The sequence below is a fragment of the Emys orbicularis genome, chromosome 20 (assembly GCF_028017835.1).
Source record: "Emys orbicularis isolate rEmyOrb1 chromosome 20, rEmyOrb1.hap1, whole genome shotgun sequence".
Classification (NCBI taxonomy): domain Eukaryota; kingdom Metazoa; phylum Chordata; order Testudines; family Emydidae; genus Emys; species Emys orbicularis.
The window spans coordinates 20,399,211-20,425,187 of NC_088702.1; the positions used below are offsets into that span (position 1 = coordinate 20,399,211).

At 52.7% G+C, this 25,977-nt stretch overlaps 1 protein-coding gene across 1 annotated transcript; it reads right to left on the minus strand.

Annotated features, from left to right (window-relative positions):
• Positions 1–1,326: 1,326 nt before the first annotated feature.
• Positions 1,327–24,904, minus strand: LOC135892237 (sialic acid-binding Ig-like lectin 13). Its single transcript, XM_065419944.1, has 7 exons — positions 24,778–24,904; positions 5,871–6,275; positions 5,412–5,732; positions 3,806–3,859; positions 2,814–3,077; positions 1,974–2,082; positions 1,327–1,408 (listed from the first exon to the last, which is right to left on the minus strand). Exons 1-7 carry the CDS (start codon positions 24,902–24,904, stop codon positions 1,327–1,329), a joined length of 1,362 nt encoding a protein of 453 aa, XP_065276016.1.
• Between the last annotated feature and the right edge of the window lie 1,073 nt (positions 24,905–25,977).

The window sequence follows — 25,977 nt, forward strand, 5'->3', positions numbered from 1 at the left end:
GTAGACACTGCGCAGATGAAGGTCACTTATTTTCAAATTGTATTTTTAGTTATATCTGTAAATTAATTTAAAATTTGCATTAAAATAACTGTAGTTCCAACTCTGATACCAATAGCAATGATGGAGTCAAATGTTAGTGAGTCACATACATGATTGTGGTCGGTAAACATAAATGCCAAAAGAATTAGAAAAATGAATTCCCTTTCTTAAGAAAAGAGAAAAAAAATATGTTAAAATTATGTTTTTAGTGAAGAATAATTGAATAAAATAGAGGAGATAATGGCAGTAACACAGTGTGTCTGTTAGAGAAAGTTTTAATCTCTACTAAAGATAGTGTATGAAGTATGAGACGTGTGTTTCTGATATCTGCGTTAAAGCTCCAGAACTGATACCTCAAGGCTTGGGACTGGGAATATCTCGCTGTATTATCTCCTGATTGTTCTAAATTTACATATAAGCTTTAAACGTGGCTTTAATTGACGTTTGTATCTATTTTTTCTTTCTTTATATAACAGCTAGATACAGAGCTCCTGTCAGCTAATCCCTAAGTTATTATCTGCAAAGCCCCGAGAGTTTTCAGGTGCCTAAGTAGTCCCTGGAATCATGGTTAAAGTTTCCTCCCCCACCCCAAATCTGAACTGGTGCCCCCGCCCCGGGTGAGCCAGGAGTGGCCAGAGGGCTGCAGGAGGCCGTGGGCTCTGGTGAGATGCAGCCCACGTGTGACAGCGCAAAGCCTTGAGCCACATGCCGAGCATCAGGCACCACAAGGCATAGCTGCAGCGCAGGAGGGTGGCAATACACCATGTGCCAGGTCCCCCTGACTTCTGCGCTGCTGCTGGCGGTGGCGTTGCCTTCAGAGCTGGGTGCCCGGCCAGTCCCCGCCAGTATCAGGCCACCCTGCCAGTGCTTAATTTGAGCTACAGCTGAGCTCTGGCATCTCTTTCAATACAAATGAAACACCAACGGGGCCCAGAGGTGATGGGGGGGGAAGCCCAGGGAGCCCGTGGGGGCCAGGAGTGATGGGGGGGCAAAATACAAGTTCGCCCAGGGTGCCATTTTCCCTAAGGCTGGCCCTGGTCATCACCATCAGGGCAACAAGCAGATCATCTACTGGTCATACAAATATTACAGGCAGCTTCCACGTGCTGCCCAGGCCCATGGGTCTGAGCTGGAGTTGTAGGGAGGGGGCCAGGTACTGGGCTAAACAGGCCCGTTGGCCTCTCCCAGGGTGGCAGTCCCCCCAGCTGAGGTCTCATTCTCTGTTTCCTCAGTCCCCTGAGATTCCAATTCCTTGTCGGCTCTTCCATGGCTGAGGTACGTCCCGATCTACACGCTGGACTTGGGCACTGTGAATTCCCTGGACCCCGGCCTATCCTTCTTTCTGCTTCCAAGACAGCTGTAGGGTGTCCTGGAAAAGAGAGAGAGGAAGATTTTGGGGTATGTAAGTGGCTGGCAGTCAGGATAGATAGATAGATAGATAGATAGATAGATAGATAGATAGATAGATAGATAGATAGATAGATAGATAGATAGATAGATAGATAGATAGATAGATAGATGATGGGTGGATGGGATGGTAGGTGAGCAGGTAGGTGGGTGGATGACTAGGTAAGTGGGCTGGGTGGTAGGTGGGTAGATGGGTACATAGGTTGGTGGGTAGGTAGTTAGTTGGGTAGGTGGGTAGATAAATAGGAGGTAGGGGGTACGTAGGTGGGTAGATTAGTAGGTGGCTAGGTCAGTGGGTGATTGGGTAAGTGGGTTGGAAGCTAGGCGGGGTAGTAGGTAGATGGGTGGGTCAATGGGTGTGGGTGAGTAGGTGGGTGGGATAGTAGGTGTGTGGGTGAGTAGGATGGTAAGTTTATAGGTAGGTAGCTAGGTGGGCTGGTAGGTTGGTAGATGGGTGGGTCAGTGGGTTGGTAGCTAGGTGGGTACATAGGTGGGTAGGTCGGTAGGTGGGTCGGTAGCTGAGTTACCGTCTGTAATAGAGCAGGGTGAGGTAATAGGCCAGGAAGAATCCAGTCACCACGAAGACGAGTTTGCAGCTCATTTCGATAAATACCCGAGTGAGGCCACCTGTGGGAACTAGAACAAGCCGAGAGTCTGGGATAGATTCCTGCAACACCTGCCCGATCCAGCCAGCCTCCTTCCCCCTCTTCCCCAATCCCCTTCCAGCTCAGGGTGCTGTTAGCCTCATGCCCCTGGGCCCAGGAGCTGACCTGCAGGGCCTCCCATGAGCCCTTCGCAGCCAGGGGCTCCCTGTCCACTTGCCGATGGAGCCAGGGCAGGGGATGGGAGCACAGGGAGCAGCTCCAGCTGATGCTGGGCCACTGGAATTGGCAGGACGAGTTCAGCCCGGTCCCTGGCCGGGAGCTGTCTGGGGAGCGCAGGAGACACAGCAATAAATTAATAGTCCCCCGGGTTAACCCCTCTCACGCCTCTCACATTCGACGAGCAGCTGGAATGTCCCCTGGGCAGAGCTCTCCTCGTTGTGGGCCCAGCACCCGTACAGCCCCCCGTCCTCGGCCGTCACATTGGGCAGGCACCCTTGAAGGCTCGGCCACCTCTCACCGAGCCCAGCGCAGCGGGGGCGTTGCTCGTGACGGAGCAGAGGAATCGCAGGGAATCACCCTGCCGGGCCGTGAGCTATGAGCCTCTCCCCTCTCCCCCCAGCACAGTGACCCCCACTGACTCTCCACCCCACTCCCAGCAGCACAGTGTCCCCTATGGACTCCCTGCCCTGCCCCCCGCAGCACAGCACACCCCACTGACTCCCCGCCCCACTCCCCCTGGCACAGCGCCCCCTAGCGCCTTACATTGCATGTGCACGCGCATGGCCCGGCTGGCCGACCCGTAGGAATTCTTCGCCCAGCACCGATACTCCCCAGCATCTCCTTTGCTGAGATTCGACAGCTCCAGGCGCCCGGCCCCTCCCTGGCCGGGGCTCAGGGACTCATTCCCCTTGGCCCAGCTCAGGGTGGACTCGGTTCTGCTCCCAGCCTCACAGCTCAGGGTCAGGGAGTCGCCCTCCTGGGTCTCCAGAGACACGACATCGCCCTCAGCTCCCCACGGATCTGGCACTGGAAGAGACTAGCAGGCAGGTTAGGCCCCCACAGAGATCCCCCCTGCAAGGCACCAAGATGCAGCCACCTCTGGGGTGGGACATGGGGGCTGGTTATACAGCCATCTCCTCCCCGCTGCCCAGCACTGCATAGCACTGTACTGGGGTCTGGAGACAGAGGGACCCGGGCCGGCTCCCCCCACCACTCTCCCCACAGTCCTGCAGCTTCCTCAGTCTCCCCCTTCTGGGCACGGAGCAGCCTGGTCATGGGCGACATATGAACCGCCAGCTCAGGGAGGGTAGCCCCTGGCCCCTCCCCTTCTGCCTGAGGCCCCACCCCCAACGGAGCCTAGAGCCCCCTCACCGTGGACGCTGGTCCCCTACCCCACCCCAGGTGGCCAGAGAGCCCCAGTCCCAGAGCACTGGGCGAGAGAGAGGCACGGCCCCAGCCGACTGGTGTCCTGGGATGCAGGCCGGCCCCCTGTACCCCTAGCCCCAGCCCAGCCACCGCCCCAACCCCAGCCCTGTCGTGGGGGAAGAGCGTGGGTGGTGAGCAGGAGGGGACCTGGGGGCGGAGCATGGACGGGGCCACGTAGGGCTATTTGGGGCAGCTCAGCCTCCCCTGGCCTGTGATACCCCCCACCCATGAGCATAGCCCAGCTGAGCCTGGTGCCTGGCCCTGAGTGCGGGCAGAGCGTGACTAGGAGGCGTTCGCTGATTCCCGGGGCTCACAGCGCGGCCTCTCACCAGGGCATCCGTTCCTGGTCAGGATCCCGGTGATGTTGGGGGGCCCAGGCAGGTCTGTAACACAAACCAGACAGAGGTGGATCAGGGGGGCTGGACAGCACCGGGTCGGGGGGTCGCTAGTGATCACTGAGCCTAGACATGGACCCTCACGGTGAGCTCAGCTGGGGGACGGGAAAGTCCCTGGAGTGACACAAGACCCGTGGGCGGGGAAGAGAAGCGACAGACCCGACTCAGTCCAACCCAAGAGCTGCCCGATGTAACCCAGGGGCCGGGTTAGGGCTGCGTCGGGGAACCAGAACCGAGGGAAATGGAAACCCAAGGGACCAAAACAGGTGGGTCAAAATTCGCCCTAATTAGTGGAGGCACTAATGAGAGACCAGGCTGCTCCGGCCTGGGTACTGTGGTGAGTGTCACTATCTTGATCCCACCGTCTGCCGGGTGCCCAGGCGTTCAGTGTCCTGCTTCCCAAATGTGTCCTCCCCGCGGGAGGGGCAGAGAGAGGGACCTAAATATCCCTGCTGCCACCCCCAACCCAGACCCAGCCACCATCAGGGACATCAGACACCCCCGTCATGGGTCCTTTGCCTTCCCCCCTCAGTTCGTCTCTCCCCAGCCCTCTCCTTTGCCCCTGGCCTTGGCCAGCCAGGCCTGGGTATTTTGCAGCCCGGCTGCACCCAGAGGGGTGTCTGAAATCAACACCTGGAACAGCTGGACCCTGATACTGGCTGGCCAGGCCTGGCAGGGTCCGTCCACGCTGCCCTCAAAGCCCCGCGGTGCCGCGGCTCAGAGCCTGGGTCCGTTGGGTCGGGCTCACGGGGCTCGGACTGCGGGTCTCTGATTGCAGCGCGGACGTTTCTTCCGAGGTCTGTGTAGATGTTGGGGGTCAGGCTGGGGCCTGGGCTCAGACATGGGCAGGGGACTGGGGGGCGGGTTCCTTCTAAACCTCCCTCCGGCTGACAGGAACAAGGGCTGTCCTTACACTGATACCTAATTTGATCCTTCACGTTGCAAAGGAGGCTGCTGATTTTCCCTCTTTGCTGGATCTGCAGCACGAGGGTCACAGGCCATTTAATGGGGGTTTCCCTGGGGCAGGGCGGGCCAAGGTCTCTGGGCACCGAGCCCGGAGAATGTTTAGTGCTGGACAGCGACTGGGTCCCGTTAACACTCTGCCCCATATAGAGCATCCACTGATCCGAGCCTGGGGGGAACTGGGATGGCTGGTGTGACGGGGGCAATCCCAGCAATGGGGGACTAGAATGAGGGGTGGTGGATCCCAGCACAGGAGGATTCTGGGGGCAGGGCAGGTCGGGGGTAGAGATGATCCCAGAAGAGAAGGGCCTGGGGACCTGGGGGTGCGGAGGGGAGGGGGGAGCCATAGCCAAGGGGGGCAGGAAGGGGTGAAGATCCCAAGAGAGAAGGGGCTGCAAGGTGTGGAGGGAAGGGGTGTGGAGTAGAATTGGCTGAGGGGGCATGGTGGGGGGTGGGGATCCCAGCACAGGGCTGAGCTGAGGGAGGGGCTGGAGGGCAGGGCTGGGGAGCCCAGGGGTGGGGATCCCAGCAGAGGGACCTGGGGGCCGGCATGGAGGGGCTGGGTAGGGTCACTCACAGCCAAGATGGAGCCGGATGTTTCTGCTGGTGGAAGGTCCCTGTGCTGAGCTGTAGGTGACGTTGCAGATGAGCTCTTTGCCGTGGTCCCCCGGGGTGGGTGTGAAGCTGAGCGCGGAGCTGTAGGTCCAGGTGCTGTTCGCCAGTGAAGCTGAGACATCCCGGGCTGTGTCACTGAACGGCCCAATCCAGGTGACTCGTGGAGGGGGCCCGGCGCAGCGCCCAGGGGCCGTGCAGGTCACAGTCACCGGCTCCCCAGCCAGCAGCGTCCCTGGCGGCCCCCGCGCCGGCGTGATCTGGATCTCTGGCTCCTCCGTCAGCTCTGAGACACAGGGAGAGGGGAGAGAATCACTCCGGGCCACGGGGCCTTTCCCCTCTAGGGGCGCGGCTCTGATCCGGCCCCAGGCCTGGGACTGGCTGGCTCAGGGGGGCTGATGAGCAGTGACTGTGGCTCTCTTACCTGGCACCGAGATCTCTAGTGTAAGGTGAGTGCGATAGTAATTGGAGCGGTAACTGTATTTAAAGTCTCCTTTCTCCACTCTAAGGAAATATCTCCCTGCATCCATCCGTCGGGCATCACTGATTTGCAGGGAGCAGTTTCCGTGTGTCAGATCCCCCGTCAGCTGGAACCGGCCCTGGGTCTCCTGCGACACCCCCCGGCTGGGGTCACTGCTGGCCACAGGACGATCCCAGTGAACATCAACCTGATCCTTGTACCAGTATCTGTAGAGCCGGGCCAAGGAATTGTCGGTGTCGAATGAGGCTGGGTACCTGAAGGTGCAGGGGACGAGAACGCAGAGACCCTCCTGCACGGACACTGACTGCGGCACCGCGAGGGAATAACCAGACTCCAGGGACAGGGACCCTGCAGGGGACGCAGAGGAATCGAAGTGGGACCCATAGAGAGCAGAGACCAACCCTGAGCTCCCCCCACCCAGCTGTGCCGGTGCCCCTCACTCCCGACCTGCAGCCCCCTGTGACCCCAGCCCCGAGCTCAACCCCCCCGCCCAGCTCTGTTGGTGCCCCTCACTCCCAACCTGCAGCCCCATGCGAGCCCAGCCCTGTGTCCTTGACCAAATCTCACTCCACTTAGTTTCCATCACTCCCTACAATGAGCCCCCTGCCCCCTCCCTGTCGCTCAGCGCCCCCTAACACCACACTGGGGCACTGGGCTCCCCTCTCCATCTGGCCAGTCTCCCTTCCAAGTTCTGGGACAGACCTGGCGCCGCTTAGTGCGGTTCTGCCCTCCCCTGCACTGGGGCTGCAGGTGCCACTTACTTACCCCTCCAGAGCAGGGCGAGGATCAGGACCCTCAGTGTGGCAGGACCCCCTGCTCTCCAGGGGGGGGCCCTGAACTGGGAGCTCCCCTTCCCCAGCATCATGCTGTGGCAGCAGGGCTCTGCCCATGGCTGGGGCATCTGGCTGGGACAGACCTAGAGACAGATGGGGGGTGGGAAGTGTGAGAGCAGAGGCTGTTTGGGGGGGAGACCGATCTGCCTTGGGGACCATCAGTACTGCTGGGCTCTGCAGGGGGCTGATCTGGGGCTGCTGGCAGTGCAATGACCCCCCCAAATCACCAGATGGTCCCGAGAGATTGTGGGTTAAAAAAATCCTTAAATTGGTGAAAAAACCTGAGATTTTCTCTAAGAATCATGAGATTGGACAGAAAATCCTGATCTGGTGACAGAAGATGGTGGGAAGGCAGCGCTGCTCAGTATCTGTTTGCTTCAGTCTTCCCACAAAAAACAACATGTGAACAGGAGACCAGCGAAGTTACCACGAACAACAAAAGGGAAGGGCTGCAGATCGGGATAAGTAAAGAACACGTCAGAGATCTTCCGACGAAAGTGAATGAATTCAAATCAGTGGGGCTGAAGGAATTAGTGGAAGAAGGCTTGGAGTCACTGGCAATAATATTTGCAAACTGATGGATGCCAGGAGAGGTCCCAGAAGATGGGGGAAGGGCTAACAGAGTGGCCATCTTTAAAAGGGGAAAAAGGAGGAGCCGGGGAACTATAGACCAGTAAGCCTGACTTCGACACCTGGAACACTGCTAGAGCAATGTATAAAACCTTCAATTTGTGAAGACGAAGGGGTGATCACCAGCATGGATTCAGCGAGAACAAATTCTTCCAAACTGGCTTGATTTCCTTCTTTGATGAGGTACCTGGTTGGTGGCAGGGGGAAAGCAGTGGACATAATATACCTGGACTTCAGCAAGGCTTTTGACCCAGTCCCACATGACATTCTCATAAGTAAGCTGGAGAAGACTTCTGAAGGAACTCAAATGTGAAATTGCAGAACTACTAACTGTGATATGTAACCTATCATTTAAATCAGCTTCTGTACCAGATGACTGGAGGATAACTAAGGTAACACCAATTTTTCAAAAAGGCTCCAGAGGTGATCCCTGCAATTAGAGGCCACGAAGACTAACTTCAGTGCCCGGAAAACTGGTTGAAACTATAGTAAAGAAGAAAAATATCAGATGCAGAGATGAACATGACTTGTTGCAGAAGAGTCAATATGGTTTTTGTAAAGGGAAATCATGCCTCACCAATCTACTAAATTTTTTTGAGGGACTCAACAAGCATGTGGACAAGGATGACCCAGTTGATGTAGTGTACTTAGATTTTTCAGAAAGCCTTTGACAAGGTCCCTCACCAAAGGCTTGTAAGCAAAGTAAGCTGTCATGGGATAAATGGCAAGGTCCTCTCCTGGACCAGTAATTGGTTAAAAAATAGAAAACAAAGGGAAGGAATAAATGGTCAATTTTCACAGGGGAGACAGGTAAATAGTGGTGTCCCCCAGGGGTCTGTATTGGGACCAGCGCTGTTCAACATATTCGTAAATGATCTGGAAAAAGGGGTAAACAGTGAGGTGGAAAAATTTGCAGATGATACAAAACCACTCAAGATAGTTACATTCAAAACTGATTGCGATGAACTACAAAGGGATCTCACAAAACTGGGTGACTATATAACAAAATGGCAGATGAAATTCAATGTTAATAAATGCAAAGTTATGCACATTGGGAAACATAATCCCAACTATACATACAAAATGGGGGGTGGGGTGGGTCAGCAATACGATGCTGTTGCAAGAAAAATAATAATGCAATTTTAGGTTGCATTACCAGAGGCAGAACAGGCAAGTCACGGGAGGTGACAGTACCACTCTACTCAGCACTGGCCAGGCCTCAGCTGTAGGATGGTGTCCAGTTTTGGTCACCAATGTATAGAAAGGATGTAGAGAAACTGGAAAGGATCCAGAGGTGAGGGATAAAGATGATCAAAGGGATGGAATGGAAGCCGTAGGGGCACAGGCTGAAGGAACTGGGCATGGTTAGTTTGGAAAAGAGATTGGGGGAGGGGGACATGATCTCAGTTTACAAATCCTTGAAAGGCTGCCATAGAGAAGGTGAAGAAAAGTTGTCCTCTCTCGCCCCAGAGGGCAGGACAAGGGGCAATGGGTTTAAACTGCAGCAGAGTCGATTGAGATTAAATCTGAGGGAAAACTCCCCAGCTGTGAGAGCAGTCAGACAATGCACCAGACACCCATGGATGTGGTGGAAGCTCCTTCACTGGAGGGTTTCGAGAGGAGGCTGGACAGCATCTGTCTGGGGTGGGTTAGACCCAACAAATCCTGCATCTTGGCAGGGGTTGGACTAGGTGACCCCTGCGGTCCCTTCTCACCCTCTGGGTCTGTGAGTCTAGGACTCACAAAAAATATCATGTGAATATCATGACAACCCCCCCTCCCCAAAATTCACTAAAAATCTTGAGATTGGCTAAAAATTGTGAGATTTGCTCAAAGAATCTGAGATTGGCTTTTAAAATTCACAGATTTGTGCTTTGTCTCCGCACACCCTGTTGTTTGCGGCCCGTTGTCTCATTCCGCCCCCATCCCCACCTCGCGGTGCTGGTTTCACCCTCGTGCGGTGAGTGGCTTGGTTCTGTAGGGACCCAGTGGAGCCGGATGGCCCAGATGTGGGTAAAAAGTCCCCTGGGGCGGGGAGTGCAGAGAGCTGATGGCTCCCCACTCTGCAGCCAGGGTGGGGCTCTAATGCTGCCCTCCCTGCCCCACAGCTTTCTCCCCCACCCCCACTCCACCCTGATTCTCCTGCAGCTGGAACTCTCCTCCCCCCATTAAAATGGTACTGGCCACTCCCTCCTCCCCACTCTTCTCAGAACGGTAAGGACCACTCCCCCCACGCTGCCACAGTCTTGTGAGAATAGTATGGGGCACTCCCTCCTCTCCACCACTCACATGTGAAAATGGTATTGGCCAGTCACACCTTCCCCTCCTCACCTGTTAATATGGTTTGGTCTGCTCCTTCTTACCCCTTACTCACCTGTGAGAATGGTATGGGCCACTCACTCCTCTCCCCTCCTCCCCTATGAAAATGTTGTGGACTACTCACTCCTCACCCCTCCTTTCCTTTTAAAATGGTATGAGTCACTCTCTCCTCCCTTTCCCCTTCTGTGCAAATGGTATGGGGCAATGGCTAGTTACACCCCGATGAAAATGGTACGGGCTGCTCCCCCCTTTCCCTCCCCTACCTAAAAACTCTTCTCAGCTCCCTCCCTCACCCTAATTCCACTCACCCCTAGACCTGCAGGGGGGGGCCTGGCGCCTGGCTCTCTGACCCTGCAGCCCAGGTTCCCCAGGGTTTGTGACTCAGAGCCTGGGGAAGCGGCATGCACAGCATGTGAAAGAAGAAGTGGGTGCAGAAAGGATGGGGTGGGGGGAGATGCTCTCTCAGAAACCCCAGCACCAGCAGCCTGCCGACTTCCCCTCTTTCTGGCCCTGCCTGTGGCTTCCCTGCAACAGGGGCAGGCTGCATATTGCTTGTGGGGCTGGAAATAAAACCCAGGAGTCCGGGCTCTGAGCCCCTCTACACCTCACTCTGCTCCCAGAGCTGGGATGGAGCACAGGAGTCCTGACTCCCTGCCTCCAACCCCCACTCTAACCCACTAGACCCTGCTCCCCTCCCAGAGACAGGGACAGAACCCAGGAGTCCTGACTCTGAGACCCTCTATACCTCACTCTCCTCCCAGAGCTGGGGATAGAACCCAGGAGTCCTGCCTATCTGCCCCCCGTCCCAGCTCTATTACTGCTTTTCCCCATCATACAATAATATTTTAATGCTAGCAGCTCACATTTCTTATCCTATTGTACATGCTGCAGACACTAATCACTCACCGCGAGCTAAGAGGCAGCTGCTTCTGGGGCGGAGCAGCTGGGGAACAGCCACACAGCGACACTGCCCAGGGATTGCTCACCCAGAGCTGAGATGCGTCTGCCTCTGGGGTGAGGCGGCTGGGAAGAGCGCACTGGAACAGCAGATGCCCGCTTAGGACAGCTAGTGAAGCCCGACTCCAATGTGAAGAGCAGGGTGCATGTGGAGACCTGCCTGGGACGGAGCAGGCTCGAGTGTCAGGGCGAGGGCTGTGGCGAGATGTGAGATTTCAAGACAGGAAGGGGAAGTCAGGGTGTGAATCTGGCCCTAGAATGTCTTACAGAAGCAATTTCCAGTAGCTGGAGATCTGATTCCATCTGTGCAAGCGGGAGAATGTCACAGCTCCCACTGACAGCTGCCTTCCGGCCCTACCGCAGGGGGACTGGCTGGAGGTGGGAGGAATGGGGCATGGGACCTTTCCTCTCTAGGGGGCACCGGCTCCGATCTGCCCCAGGGTGGGGCACTGGCTGGTTCTGGGGGGTGGGAGTGGGACCAGGGGTCCTTCCCCTCTAGGGTCTCTCAGCAAGGGAGATGCCAGCAGATTGGAGCCGGTCCATTGAGCACAGATGTTTGTTTTCTGTTTCTTGGTTGGTCAAACGCCTCCCGGGTCACTGAGTCTGGGGATTCCCTTGTGATGGGACCCGGGTCATCGGCTGCATCAGGAGGTGCAGCTGGTTTCCACGGCCCACCACAGACTATGTCCTATGACTTAAGAGCTGAGACGCAGCTGAATGTGGCCTGTGGAAGGATCAGGCCTTCGTCTGCAGCCAGATTAAAAGAGCAGCCGAGCAGCAGCTGTTAATAAGGAGACCCCCGTCCTAATGGTCCCCACTCTCACCAGGAAAAGAAACAGAGCTTCAGATGGTCAAAGAAAACTTAGTTTGACAGCATCTGTCCGTCAAAAAATCACTCATCAATAGTTGTGGTTGTAAAATCCTCATTTCTTTATTGTTTTGTCATTCTGGTCCCCACTTCCCTGTTGTTTATCTGTATAGTCTCTGTCTGGTTCGTTAATTGTTTCTGTCTGTTACATAATTAATTTTGCTAGGTGTAAATTAATTAAGGTGGTGGCGTAGGATTGGTTAAAGGATTATGTTACACTGTGTTAGGATTGGTTAGTAAATTGTTAGTATAATGATTGGTTAAGGTACAGCTAAAAAGGACTCAAGTTTCACTATATAAACTGGGGTCCAAAAGGAAGTTCTTTGGGAACCAACTCCAGGACACAACCGTAAGATCAGAGCTGCCAGACCTCAACACTCTGCCAATGACCCATGCACAAACTGGAGTCCCCCAGATGGACCTGATCCTGACTGGCCATCAAGAAAAGTTCATGTCTGATTAGGAGTGGTGAGCACTGTCTGTGTAGCGTGTGCAGTCTGGTTTGGGTGATTGTTAATAAATAGAGGTTATGTAGGATATTACTGTGTGAGGCTCTTTCACTGGTAAAAGGTCCCGCACACCTGCAGAAGTAATGTACACCCGGAGCCCTATGTACTGGGAAAGGATGTGGTTACTTACATTGACCAGGTTAGTTACACCCTGACCCCTACAAATTGGGCATGGGTGGCCCTGAGCCCTACAAATTGGGTAAGGGTAGGTCCTTTTTGCCTGGAGCCCTACAAATTGGGAAAAGATTGGGGTGCCCTAGCACATGCAGGTAACACTCTGGGTTTGGGGGCTGTTTACACAGGGACCTCTCCCCGGTGCTGAGATGTGGCTGCCTCTGGGGTGGGGCGCGGGGGCTGTTTATACAAGGACTCCTTGCCCAGTGCTGAGATACACAAGGGTTTGGGAGAAACCTATAACTAAAAGAAACACAGCGCCCCCCGGGGACATTGGGACCAGCCCTGATAGCTGGGTCCTCCCAAGTCTCCCACCCCAGCCAGACCCTGGCCCGCTCTGCCCCCAGCCAGTGGCACATCAGCTCTACCCCCCTGACTGTGGGCACCGGCGGCTGTTCTGGGAGGCTGGTTGCTGAGTGAATGTTGCACAACAGGAAGTTTCCAGTTGGTGAGTTTGCTCCACCTCCAGCCAGTCGGCCCCTGTTTGGGGCTGGGCGAGAGCCGCGGAGAGCAGGTGAGAGGGTCCCATTGAACAGTGGGGCGTGGCCGCTTGGATACAGGTCCCCAGCCAGTGACGGAAGGGGCGAGCCCAGGGCAGATTCCTGCTGGGACTGTGGCTGCCGGGTCTAGTGGGTTATAACTCGCTGCGCTGGATCCATGCGGATCAGGGCAGACCCCTGGTCCTGCGGGTGAGAGCCGGGGCAGGAACCCCAGTGTCCGGGCCGGCCCCTAGCTTGGTGTGGTACATTCTGCCTCTGGTTAATCCCCATTTGGTTTTGCTTTCTTTTTATTAGCTGCCCGGGAGGTTTCCCTCCGTTGCTGTTAAACAGATGCCCCACCTGGGAATGGCTGCATCTCACCGCCAGCTGGGTAATGGATCCTTATATAAACAGCCCCCACACCCCACCCCAGAGGTGACCCCATCTCAGCTTTGGGCAAGGGATCTTTGTGCATTGTATTGAGCTTAGTATTTAACTCGTGTGTTTTTTCTGGGAATTTCTTGGGAATTACCAGGTTCAGATGCAGGAAAAAAGAGATTCACTGGGAAACCTTGGAACCGCCAGGTTGAGATTGAAACCTGACATATCTGATAACATGGAGATCATGGTGACTGGGGTCCATCTCTTACTGATATAGGAGGGCAAGTGTTAATTACCAGTCATTATTTATCTATCTATCTTTCTATCCACTCATCCCTCATCTATCTATCTATCTATCTATCTATCTATCTATCTATCTATCTATCTATCTATCTTAATAATTCAAATGTCTGTTTTTTTCTGTGTCCCCAACCGAGATAGTGGGATATTTTTTGTGAAAATTTCCTAGTCAGTGAATTTTTTCCAGTGATCATTAGTTTTAAATGGCCAAGATCTCTGCAAAACCTTTCTAAAAAACAAAAAACCCTGTGATTAACTTTTAGGAAATGGAACATTTGCACAAAACTTTTATTTTAAAAACAACCTGTGATGAAGTGGGGGATTTTGTTACTGTTTTGCATGAATACTGTGTGTGCCTCAGTTTCCGTGTGTGTTGTGTATGTAACGAGGGGTTGACAGAGGGGGATTGTGGTTGCAGAGGGCCAGGTGTGACCTTACCTAGCAGCCAGGACCGCGGACACTGGCCTGGACAGTGTGGAACTTAGCAACCAGTGGCCTGGAGGTCCAGCCCATCTTGGGAGCCAGCCAGTTCTGGCCTGTGGGAGGACAAAGGCCAGAGGAGAGATGGCCCCAGAAGGAAGCCGGTTCTGGACAGTTGGGGAACAAAGGATGGAAGAGAGAGCACTCAGGTGACCTGTTTGCCCAGGAACAAAGGCAAATGGTGGAGGCGGGGCTGGTGGGGGAGGAGATATGGGGGGCTCAGCTGGAAGGAGATGGCTTCTGGACTGGAGAGAAAGAGGGGCCTGAGCCACCTGGACAGGGTCAAACCCAGCTGGATGGTGCTGAGACTGGCCAGGCCTGAGGGCCCTGAGAACTGCCTGTGCTGGGTTCAGACGTTCAATAAACCTCCTGTGTTACACTGGCTGAGAGTCACTGCAGGGTAGAGATCGGGGGCTGTTGCTCCCTTTGAGGGTGAAGGCCGTGGGGGCACAGAGCGAGGAGACTCTCTGAGGGGGCCCACAGCGAGAGACAGGCAGGCTGAAGGCTTGGAGAGGTGCGGTTCCAGCAAGCGCTGGGGCCCAGATCTTATCCCTCCAGAGTGCGTGTGACGCCGAGAAGGGCTGTCACACTTAAGGGGAGTCCTTCCAGGGACCTTACGCAGCCGAGAGAGCCTGGGACCTTGGAGTCTGTGACACAACCCAGATCTGGTGCAATAGGTTTAATACAAGAAACAAAACATAATTAGCATCATTATATAAAATATATCCTAAAATAATAGTCAACGTATGTATATACCCAGTGTATGTGTGTGCGCACTGTCTATATGTACTCTCTCTCTCTCTCTCTGTATATATATGTTTGTGTGTGTATGTATACACACATACACATATATATTATATTAGCATAAAACTGAGCATAATTTGATATATTCTCTATATAAACTTTGTGTGTGTATATATATGTGTGTGTAGGTATATAATAACATAATAGTAGATATAGATATACATACACACACCCACATATATATATATACATACACAAGGAGACAGAAAAAGAGTGAGAGAGAGAAGTATATATCTACATTAAAATATTGAACACAATCGATTCAGCATTTCTCAAAGACTGAATACTTACTTTCATGCTAAGTTTATGTCTGGCTTTGTGTAACTGCACCACCTGGTGGTTCCCTTAAAACAGCCTGTTCCTCCCATCCCATCTCTCCTATCCAGGATTCTTTGCCCAGAGCCCAGATGTGGGCCTGAGGGTCCCAGAATCAGTGTAAGCCTAAGTGGGTCTCTGCTCCTCGTCACAGGTATCCCACCACTGTCAAGCAAGCCAGCCAGTTCCCCACCCTGGGGTGGATCCAACCCATCACCCACAAGAGGTCAAAGGCCCAGTGGCCCATTCCCTGCCCGGCTAGTGACTTGAAACAAAACTTTGTCAAAATTTGTAGCAAAGTGAAAACTGTTTGGGTCTGTCATAAACATAGAGATAAGGGTAACATAAAATCCCTCCTGGGAAGCTGTACTAAATCACTTGTAAGGGGTTAAGAAGCTCAAATAATCTGGTTGGCACCTGACCAAAAGGACCAATAAGGAAAGAAGATACTTTCAAATCTGGGGCGGGGAGGTTTTGTTTGTGTTCTCTTTGTTTGCGCCCTCTCTGGATGGAGAGAGCGACCAGGCAAGTAAAAGATCTCCTGAAAACATACCTGAAATGATCCATCTAAGATTACAAAAATTGTACGTAAGGGCAAGGAAATGAGTTAGGTTATTTTTTGTCTTAACTTGTGAATTTTCCCTATGCTAAGAGGGAGTTTTATTCCTGTTTTATAACTGTGAAGCTGAGTCCAGAGAGGAGTCCTGCAGCCTAGAGATCGGGGGACGTTGCTCCCTCTGGTGGCAGGGAACTCGGGGGTGCAGAATGAGGGGACTCCCTGAGGGGGCCCAGGCAGAGCCAGGCTGCTGAAGGTTCAGAGGTGTGGTCCCAGGAGGCGGCACGGCCAAGAGCCTAACCCCACAGGGAGAGTGCACCCCCAAGACCGGCTGTCACCCTGAAGGTGGTTCCTCCCAGGAGCAGTACGAAGCCGATAGAGCCCCGGCCTGGAAGTCCAGGACAGCTTGGGGTCCCTGCCCGGTTGGGTTGAATTGGTGTAGACAGCGAAGGAGCTGGAACCCACCGAAGCATCCCAGGGGCGGGACTCAGGGAAACCCTGAGGTGAAGGAGAGGCCGAGGGGCTGGATGTCTCAAGGGGACGTCAGAGACTGGAGATGTGGTTGCTGCAGGCAGAGAGGGCAGGAGTGCAGGGCCCAGAGATACAGGAAATCTTGGGCCAGGAGAAACTCAAAGAGTTATGTGACGGGTTAGATCACAGAAACCACCTTGGGGCTGCCAACTGATGTGCCAAGACTACTTCTGCCCCTGCTTTCCCTGTCAGCTTGGGACTCCAGCACCCTGTCTTGTTGAGGCAGACACGCCAGTCTGCTCCAACACAGACCCAGGGCCTGAACCACATGCCCCAAAGCTGCAGACTTAACTGAAAGCAGCTTACAGAAGTGTTCCTGTCTTTAACACTCAGATACCCAACTCCCAATGGGGTCCAAACCCCAAATAAATCCGTTTTACCCTGTATAAAGCTCATACAGGGTAAACTCATAAATTGTTCGCCCTCTAAAACACTGATCGAGAGATATGCATAGCTGTTTGCCTCCCCCCCCCCCAGTTATTAATACATTCTCTGGGTTAATTAATAAGTAAAAAGTGATTTTATTAAATACAGAAAGTAGGATTTAAGTGGTTCCAAGTAGTAACAGACAGAACAAAGTGAATTACCAAGCAAAATAAAATAGAACACGCAAGTCTATGTCTAATACAGTAAGAAAACTGAATACAGATAAAAACCTCACCCCTCAGAGGAATTCCATTAAGCTTCCTTTTACAGACTAGTTTCCTTCTAGTCTGGGTCCAGAAATCACTCACACCCCCTGTAGTTACTGTCCTTCGTTCTTAGTACTGTCTTAGCTATCTCTTTAGCCAGCTGAAGACAAAATGGAGGTGTCTCCCAGGGATGTAAATAGACTTTCTCTTGTGGGTGGAGACCCCCTCCTCACTCCTATGCAAAGTCCAGCTCCAAGATGGAGTTTTGGAGTCACATGGGCAAGTCACATGTCCATGCATGACTCAGTTTTTACAGGCATCAGCCATTGTTTACATGCTACCCTGAACGTCCTCAGGTAGACTTCTTATGTGGATTGGAGCTTTCCAAGATTCATTGTCCTTTATGTGTTTCTTGATTGGGCACTTAATTTGCACATTCCTTTCTCAAGTAGCTGACCAAATACTTTACTAAGGCTACTTAGAAATCATGCAAGTACACAGCCAATATTCATACCTTCGAATACAACAATGACACATGCATACAAATAGGATGAATAGCTTCAGAGTGAGCTGTGTTTAACCCTGGGGAGGAAACAACCACCCACTACCCTGGGAGCAGAGCTGGCCAGGGAGGTGGCAGACAGGTCCTCTCTGAGCCCAGCGGATATGTCTGCTTGTACCCCTGGGCTCAGGCCCCTCTGATCCCCATTGGGAGTGGACGGGGTAGTCAATGGGGAGACATTTGGGTGGTGGGGAGATTCTGGGAGCAACACTCTTGTCGGGGTGGGCAGAACCAGCAGGGCAGTATGGCTGCCTGCCAGGTTGTCTTGCCCAGAAGTGCGAGAGCCCAAATCTCCATCTTCCAGATGCAGGGCCCAGGAGAGGGCTCAGTCTGCAGGGCGGGTGGGCGGGGCAGGGCAGAGCCCGGTGGGACAGTCATCACCTCATCCCCATTGAAGTAGATGGAAGGCGGGTCCAGGGGCAGTGGGACAAGGGCGCAGAGGTGATGCTGACATGTCCAAGGTGGTGGACCCGGATCAGGTAGTGCCTAATACATACCTAACCCTTCGGGGGGGGGGGGGTCGGACCCCCAGTTAACGTGCCTGTAGCGAGGATCCATGTGAAATGCAGGGCCAAGGGCAGCCCAACAGACATTGGGGTGCAGGATCAGTTACCTGTGAAATTTCTGAAGAGGGATGGTTTGGAGAACTGGCCCAACGGTGCCCTGGCCTTTGCCTGTGGCTGGAGCCAGTAAGGATCACTCAGCCCGGCCCCAGGGATCTACAGCAGGGGACGTGGAACATCCAATGAGGGGAGTGAGTTACCGGGGACAGGGCTTGACAGGACTGAGACCGAGGCTTTGTCCTGAGGTGGGGAAATTGAGCCACAGCCAATGGGTGCTGAGGGCCCCAACCGAGCAGCTGAATTCCAGCCCAAGGAGCAGAAGGATCTCTCCTGGGAGAAGCTGAGGGTCCTTGTGGGCCACAGTGCTGCAAGACCCTGGGGGAGGACTGCAGGGAAAGATCCCTGTAAGAGAAGGTATCCAGTACCAGGGAAGGGCTCCCAGAGGGTAAACTGAACCTTGTGGGATCAAGCAGAAGCTGGTGGTCCCCCAGGAATGTCATGGCTAGGTGTTGTACCTGGCCCCCGATGTCTCTCTCTCTAGACATCAGGGGATCCAGGGCACCTGGCAAAGGTTGCTGCAGAACTTCTCCTGTCCCAGGAATTCACAGGCATCCCCTGTTTTGAGTTGTTGTATGGCACGAGAGGGAGGGGACCCCTGGACATTATGTGGGACAAATGGAGGGGGAGAGAGAAGATGAAATGGGGAAGCAGGACTGGAGTATATACTATCGTTCCGAAGAAGGATCACAGAGTTCACTGCTTTTGCCAGGGAGAGTTGAGCCAGGGCCCAAGGGAAGCAGAAGGTCTGGCACAATTGCGTGCCGGCTCCTATGGCAATGTGGAGCAGGAGTAGGGTTGTCAGGTGTCCAGTTTTCAGTATCCCCTCCCAAACCCCAACCCTCTGCCTCAGCCCAGAGCCCCATCCCATACTCCAAACCCTTTGGCTCCACCCCCCCAACCCAGAGCCCCCTCCTGCATGCAAAATCCCTCATCTCTGGCCCCACCCCAAAGCCTGCACCCCCAGCCGGAGCCCTCACCCCCTCCCACACTCCAACCCCCTGAGCCAGTCCGGTGAAAATGAGTGAGTGACAGAGGGAGGCGGGGATGGAGTAAGAGGGGGCGGGGCCTGAGAGAAGGGGCGGGGTAGGGCAAGGATGTTTGGTTTTGTGTGAGTAGAAAGTTGGCAACCCTAACCAGGAGAGGGGTCTCAGCTCAGTGCGGAGGGAGCCTGGGATGGGCCCCATGAATGTGCTGGAGCTGCCCAGTCGGGCTCACAGCCAGCGGAGGGGACCATGTCCACATGACAGAGCTGTACTGTGACAGGGAGACATTCAGGCGCCCAACCAAAATTCCGGGCCCCAGGGTCCCTAGGGGGTGCGGGGCCCGGGATGGAAGTGACAAATCTGTCACTTTCGGGACCACCCACACTGGCCCGCGGGGCCCCCCAAAGTGCAGGGCCCGGAGCGGTCTTGCATGCCTAGGTGACCTACGGCCCACCTGGGCAGTTTAAAAGGGCCAGGGTCTCCTATTTAAATCACCCGGGCCACTGGCCAATTGCCCCCTTCCCCCACCCCCATCGGCAGGCCTGGAGACATCCATACGGCCACATGTGTGGGCAGTGGGAGGAGAAGGGGGAAGATTCCTGGTGGGTCTCTTCTCAGAGACCCGGAGCCAGCTCCTCGCTGGAATCAATCCCCTGATCTGACCAGCTAACCCCTGCCCAGCAGGCAGAGATCAGAGGGGCTGTGTCCTTACCACCAGCTGTTCTCCAGCCAGCCTGGGCTGGACCGAGCTGTCCACAGCGGAAGGAGGGACGGAAAATAACCCTCCCATTAGCTGTTCCCCATTCACAGTCATGAGGAAAACAGCCCAGGCACTGGAGAGGGAGCTCAGAGACATGCTGGCGTTAGGGGTGACCCAGCCTCATGGGGTTGATCCCCAAGAGAGATGGGTCGATCCAATTCTGTGTGGACTGTCGGAAGCTCAAGGTCATCGGCTTGTCCCATGCCTAGGCCTGACGAGACCCTAGACAAGCTGAGCTGTGTCCAGTACCTCACTACTATGGATCTCATCAAAGGCTACTGGCACCTTTGGACCCAGATGCCATGTTGAAATCTGCCTTCATCACCTCTAGGGGGCTCTGTGAATTCCTGGTCCTGCTTTTCAGCCTCAAGGGGGCGTCTGCCACCTCCCAGCGCTGGGTGGGTCAGTTACTGTGGGGGGTGGACGACTTTGCCCTGGTGTGCATTGATGGTATCTGTATCATTAGCTAGTCCTGGGACAGGAGGAACCTGTGTCCCAGGTGAAGAGGGGGCTGGGATGTCTCTGGGAGGCAGGACTGACTATCAAAGCTGGAAAGAGTAAGGTGGGGATGGCAGAGGTGTTGTACCTGGGCCAAAAGGTGGGAAGTGGCTGCCTAAAGCCTGAGCCATCCACGGTGGAGGTGATCAGAGATTGGCCCATTCCTCAAACCAAGACACAGGCCCAGGCCATTATGGGGATGTCAGGGTACTGCCGGAGGTTTGTGTCTCACTTTAGCTCCCTAGCAGCTCCCATCACGGAGCTGTGTAAAAAGGGCGAGCTGAGAGAGAGAGAGAGAGAAAGAGAAAGAGACGTATTTATCTACATAAAAATATTTATCTACATAAAAACATTGAACACAATCGATTCAGCATTTCTCAAAGACTGAACACTTGCTTCCATGCTACGATCTTGCCTGGCTTTGTATAAATGTGCCATCTGTTGGCTCCCACCAGAACAGCCTGTTCCTCCCATCCCATCTCTCCTATGCAGGATTCTTTCCATAGACCCCAGACCTGGGTCAGAGGGTCCCCAAATCGGTGTAAGCCTGGGTGGGTCTCTGCTCATCATCACAAGTATCCCACCTCTACCACCCAAGCCAGCCAGTCCACCACCCTGGGGCTGGATCCAAGCCATCACCCAAAGGAGGGGAAAGGCCACGTGGCCCATTCCCTGTGGGGCTTGAAACAAAAAACTGTCAGATTTTTTAGCAAACTGAAAACTGTTTGGGTCGAAACAAAAAGAATAAAGTTTTTGGTGAACCAAACATTTGAAAAAAATATTTAGGGGTAAATCTGAAAGCATAATTTGATAAATGTTGAGGGAACCAAAAGTCACGGGGGGGAGGGAGGGGGAGAGAATCTTTTCACGTTATACCAAAAATCAAATGTGGTCAAAATTTTCAGTGAACCAGAAAGTCAGAAATAGATTTGCTTTGAGGATGAAACATTTTGTTTTGATTTCAAGCATTTTAGACATTTTTTAACTACAAAGTAAAATTACAGGAAATTTGAAACCATACAGTGATTTTGGATCGAGAAACTGAAATATTTCTTTTTGAAAATGCCTAGATAAAATATTTCCATTCTGGGGAATTTTGGGAGGTTCCATCCCCCCCCCCCCCCAAACAAACAATTTGGCAAAATCGACCAGATTCACCCAAAGTTTTGTTGTTGCCAAATTTGCATTTTGCACCAAAAAAAAAAAAAAACTTTGTCCATTAAACTTTCTCCCTGTGCTGGCTGGGAGTGGCTGTCAGAGCTGCTGGGCTGGGCGTTGTCTTTCAGGGATCAGTAACTAGCATCAGCTGGTCTGCTCTGTTCTCACAGTGGTTCTCAAACTTCATCCCACCACGACCCCCTTCTGACAACAAAAATAGCTACACAACCACAGGAGAGGGGATTGAAGTCTGAGCCTGCCCGAGAGCCGCTGCCCTGCCAAAGACCAAGGGCTTCATCCCCAGGTGGGCTGCCTGTAACCTGAGCTCCGAAGCCCAGGGCTGAAGCTCTCGGGCTTTGGCACTGGGCCCCAGCAAGTCTAAGCCAGCCCTGGTGACCCCATTAAAATGGGGTCGTGATCTACTTTGGAATCCTGATGCACAGTTGGAGAACCACTGCTCTAGAGGCCATCATACAGCGCTCATCATCGGGGTATCTGGACACCTTGAGGTCCTCATAGAGCAAACAAAGTCATCCAGGGCTGGCCTTAGCCATGGGCAAACGGGGCTGTGAGGGGTTCAGTCACAGAGACCCCCTTGAGACTGTCACCTGATGTGCTCAGGCTACCTCAGAGCCCATTTTCCCTGCCAGCTTGGAACTGCAGAAACCTGCCTTGTTGAGCCAGACACGCTAGCCTGCTGCAACACAGACCCAGGGTCTGAACCACATCCCCAAAGCTGAAGACTTAACTGAAAACGGCCTAGCAAGTACTTCTGTCTCCAGCACCCAGACACCCAGCTCCCAGTGGGATCCAAACCCCAAATATATCTGTTTTACTCTGTATAAAGCATATACAGGGTAAACTCATAAATTGTCCACCCTCTATAAGACTGATAGAGAGATATGCACAGCTGTTTGCTCCCCAAGGTATTAATCACTTACTCTGGGTTAATTAATAAACAAAAGTGATTTCATTAAGTATAAAAAGTAGGATTTAAGTTGTTTCAAGTAATAACAGACAGAGCAAAGTAAGTTACCAAGCAAAATAAAACAAAACACACACGTCTAAGCCTAATATATTAGGAAACTAAATACAGGTAAATCTCACCCGCAGATATGTTCCAATAAGCTTCTTTCACAAACTAGACTCCTTCCTAGTCTGGGCCCAATCCTTTCCCCTGGTAAAATCCTTGTTAGTTCCAGCTCAGGTGGTAACTAGGGGATTTCTTCATGACTGGCAGCCCCTTTTGTTCTGTTCCACCCCCTTTTATATCTTTGGCACAAGGCGGGAATCCTTTGTCTCTCTCTGAGTTTCCACCCCTCCTTCTAAATGGAAAAGCACCAGGTTAAAGATGGATTCCAGTTCAGGTGACATGATCACATGTCCTGCGAGCCCCCCTCCATTCCTCCAGGACTGGTCCACAGCTATGCAATGGAGACTTGCAGGAAAACAGAGCCATCTAGAGTCAATTGTCCAAGTCAATGGGAGCCATCAAGATTCTAAACCACCATTAATGGCCCACACTTTGCATAATTACAATCAGGCCTCAGAGTTATGCTACATCTTCCTAGTTTCAGGTACAAGAATGATACATTCATACAAATTGGAGGAACACAGATTATAAGCTTTGTGATGATAAATTTATAATGTAGATTATAAACTTTGTAATGATACTTTACAAGAGACATTTTGCATAAAGCATATTCCAGTTACACTATATTCACATTTATAAACATATTTTTATAAAGCATGATGGAGTGCAATGTCACAGGGGCACCTCCGGAGCAGGGGTGCCCTCCCCCGCTGGCATCTGAAGCCCCGCTGCTCCTGCCCCCTGACTTGGAGCCGCCCCTGGCCAGTTGTTCCTGGGAGCTTCCTGTCTGCTTTAAGGAGCAGGGGGGAGGGGCTCTGATGTCAGGCTGTCCCCTGCCCCCCCATGTACCCCATCTCCGCAGAGCAGGTGGGGTGGGGGGACAGGGCTCATCGAGAGTGGGACGGTGCTGCTGGGGGCTGCTGCTATGTCTGAAGGAGCTTTCCTTCAGACTGCTGAGTGCTGCTCTCTTAAAGGGGCAGCATGCGGTCTCGCACCCACTCCCCCAGCTCACACACACCTGCAGCTCATACACACTGTCTCTGTCACACTCACCCCACCCAACACATACTTATATTGTTGTTGTTACTTGTTGTTACTTCCTGCAATGCACATATATGCTCTGTAATATTATTCTTTCAAAGTGCCGTTATTTGAGTTTTTGACTGGTCTCTGCATTTCATAATTTTATTTCTCTCTTGTGCTTACATTGAATTCTTTGAGTAGTGAGTTCTAAACTGCCTAACTTGTCCTGGCTGGAGTAATTATCATTATTACTGTTATTATCATATTGTGCTTTGTCATTCATTATGTAAAGTGGTACAATCAAATAATAGTATTCTCCTAGAATGGAACTGTAGCTTGTACTCACTTTAGTGATGCCAGTTTCAAAAACATTAGCTAAACACAGAACTATAGACACTGCGCAGATGAAGGTCACTTATTTTCAAATTGTATTTTTAGTTATATCTGTAAATTAACTTAAAATTTGCATGAAAATAACTGCAGTTCCAACTCTGATACCAATAGCAATGATGGAGTCAAATGTTAGTGAGTCACATACATGATTGTGGTCAGTAAACATAAATGCCAAAAGAATTAGAAAAATGAATTCCCTTTCTTAATAAAAGAGGAAAAAAACCACAATCACATATGTTAAAATTATGTTTTAAGTGAAAAACAATTGACTAAAATAGAGGAGATAATGGCAGGAACACAGTGCGTCTGGGTTAAGCAGATATTATTTATTTTTATTTCTCTCTACTAAAGATAGTGTATGAATTGTCAGACGTGTGTTTCTGATACCCGAGTTAAATCCCCAGAATTGATACCTCAAGGCTTGGGAATATCTTGCTGTATTATCTCCTCTAAATATACATTTTAAACGTGGCTTTAATTGTCATTTCTATGTGTTTTTTCTTTCTTTATATAACAATTAGATACAGTGCTCCTGTCAACTAATCGCTAAGTTCTTATCTGCAAATCCCCGAGAGTTTTCAGGTGCCTAAGTAGTCCCTGGAATCATGGTTAAAGTTTCCTCCCCCGGCCCCAAATCTGAACTGGTTCCCCTGCCCCGGGTGAGCCAGGAGTGCCCAGAGGGCTGCAGGAGGCCATGGGCTCTGGCGAGATGCAGCCCACGTGTGACAGCGCGAAGTCTTGAGCCACATGCCGAGCATCAGGCACCAGAAGCCCCAGCAGCAGCGCAGGAGGGTGGTAATACACCATGTGCCAGGCCCCCCTGACTTCTGCGCTGCTGCTGGCGGTGGCGTTGCCTTCACAGCTGGGTGCCAGCCCCTGCCAGTATCAGGCCACCCTGCCAGGGCTTAATTTGAGCAACAGATGAGCTCTGGCATCTCTTTCAATAGAAATTAAACACTGTGGGAGGCAACGGGGCCCATTGGCCTCACCCAGGGTGGCAGTCCCCCCAGCTGAGCTCTCATTCTCTGTTTCCTCAGTCCCTTGAGTTTCTAATTCCTTGTCGGCTCTTTGGTGGCTGAAGAACAGCCTGATCTTCACGCTGGACTCAGGCACCATGGATTCCCTGGCCCCCGGCCTGTCCTTCCTTCTGCTTCCATGAGAGCAGCAGAGTGTCCTGGGAGAGAGATTCTGGGGTATGTAAGTGGCTGGCAGTCGGGATAGATAGATAGATGATGGGTGGGTGGGTGAGATTGTAGGTGAGTAGGTAGATGGGTGTGTGAGTAGGTAGCTAGGCTGGGTGGTAGGTGGGTAGATAGGTACATAGGTGGGTGGTTAGGTAATTAGTTGGGTAAGTGGTTAGATAGATAGGAGGTATGTAGGTTGGTAGATCAGTAGGTGGGTAGGTCAGTGGGTGGTTGGGTCAGTGGGTTGGTAGCAATGCGGGGTAGTAGGTAGATGGGTGGGTCAATGGGTACATAGGTAGGTAGTTGGGTGGGATGGTGGGTGTGTGAGTGAGTGAGTAGGATGGTAAGTTTGTAGGTAGGTGGGTAGATCAGTGGGTAGGTCGATAGGTGAGTCAGGCACCATAGATTCCCGGGCTCCCCACCAGACCTTCCTTCTTCTTCCACGACAGCAGCAGGGTCTCCTGGGTGAGAGAGATTCTGGAGTATTTATGTGGCTGGCAGTCTGGATAGATAGATAGATAGATTAGATTAGATAAGTGGGTGTATGGGGATGAACAGATGCATAGACGGGTGGGTAGGTACATAGTTGGGGGGGTGGATAGACGGTAGGTAGGTGGGTAGGTATATGGGTAGGTGGGTAGATGGGTGAGTGGGTAGGTTGGTGGGTGGGTTGGTAGCTGAGTTACCATCTTTAATAGAGCAGGGTGAGGTAATAGACCAGGAAGAATCCAGTCGCCATGAAGATGAGTTTGCAGCTAATTTCGATAAATGCCCGAGTGAGTCCACCTGATGGAGGTAAAAGAAGTCGAGAGTCTGGGATAGATCCCTTGAACCCCTGCCCCGAGCCAGCCAGCCCCCCACCCTCGTCCCCAATCCCCTTCCAGCTCAGGGTGCTGTTAGCCTCATTCCCCTGGGCCCAGGAGCTGACCTGCAGAGCCCCCCATGAACCTTTCACAGCCAGGGGCTCCCCGTCCACCTGCCACTGGAGCCAGGGCAGGGGGTGTG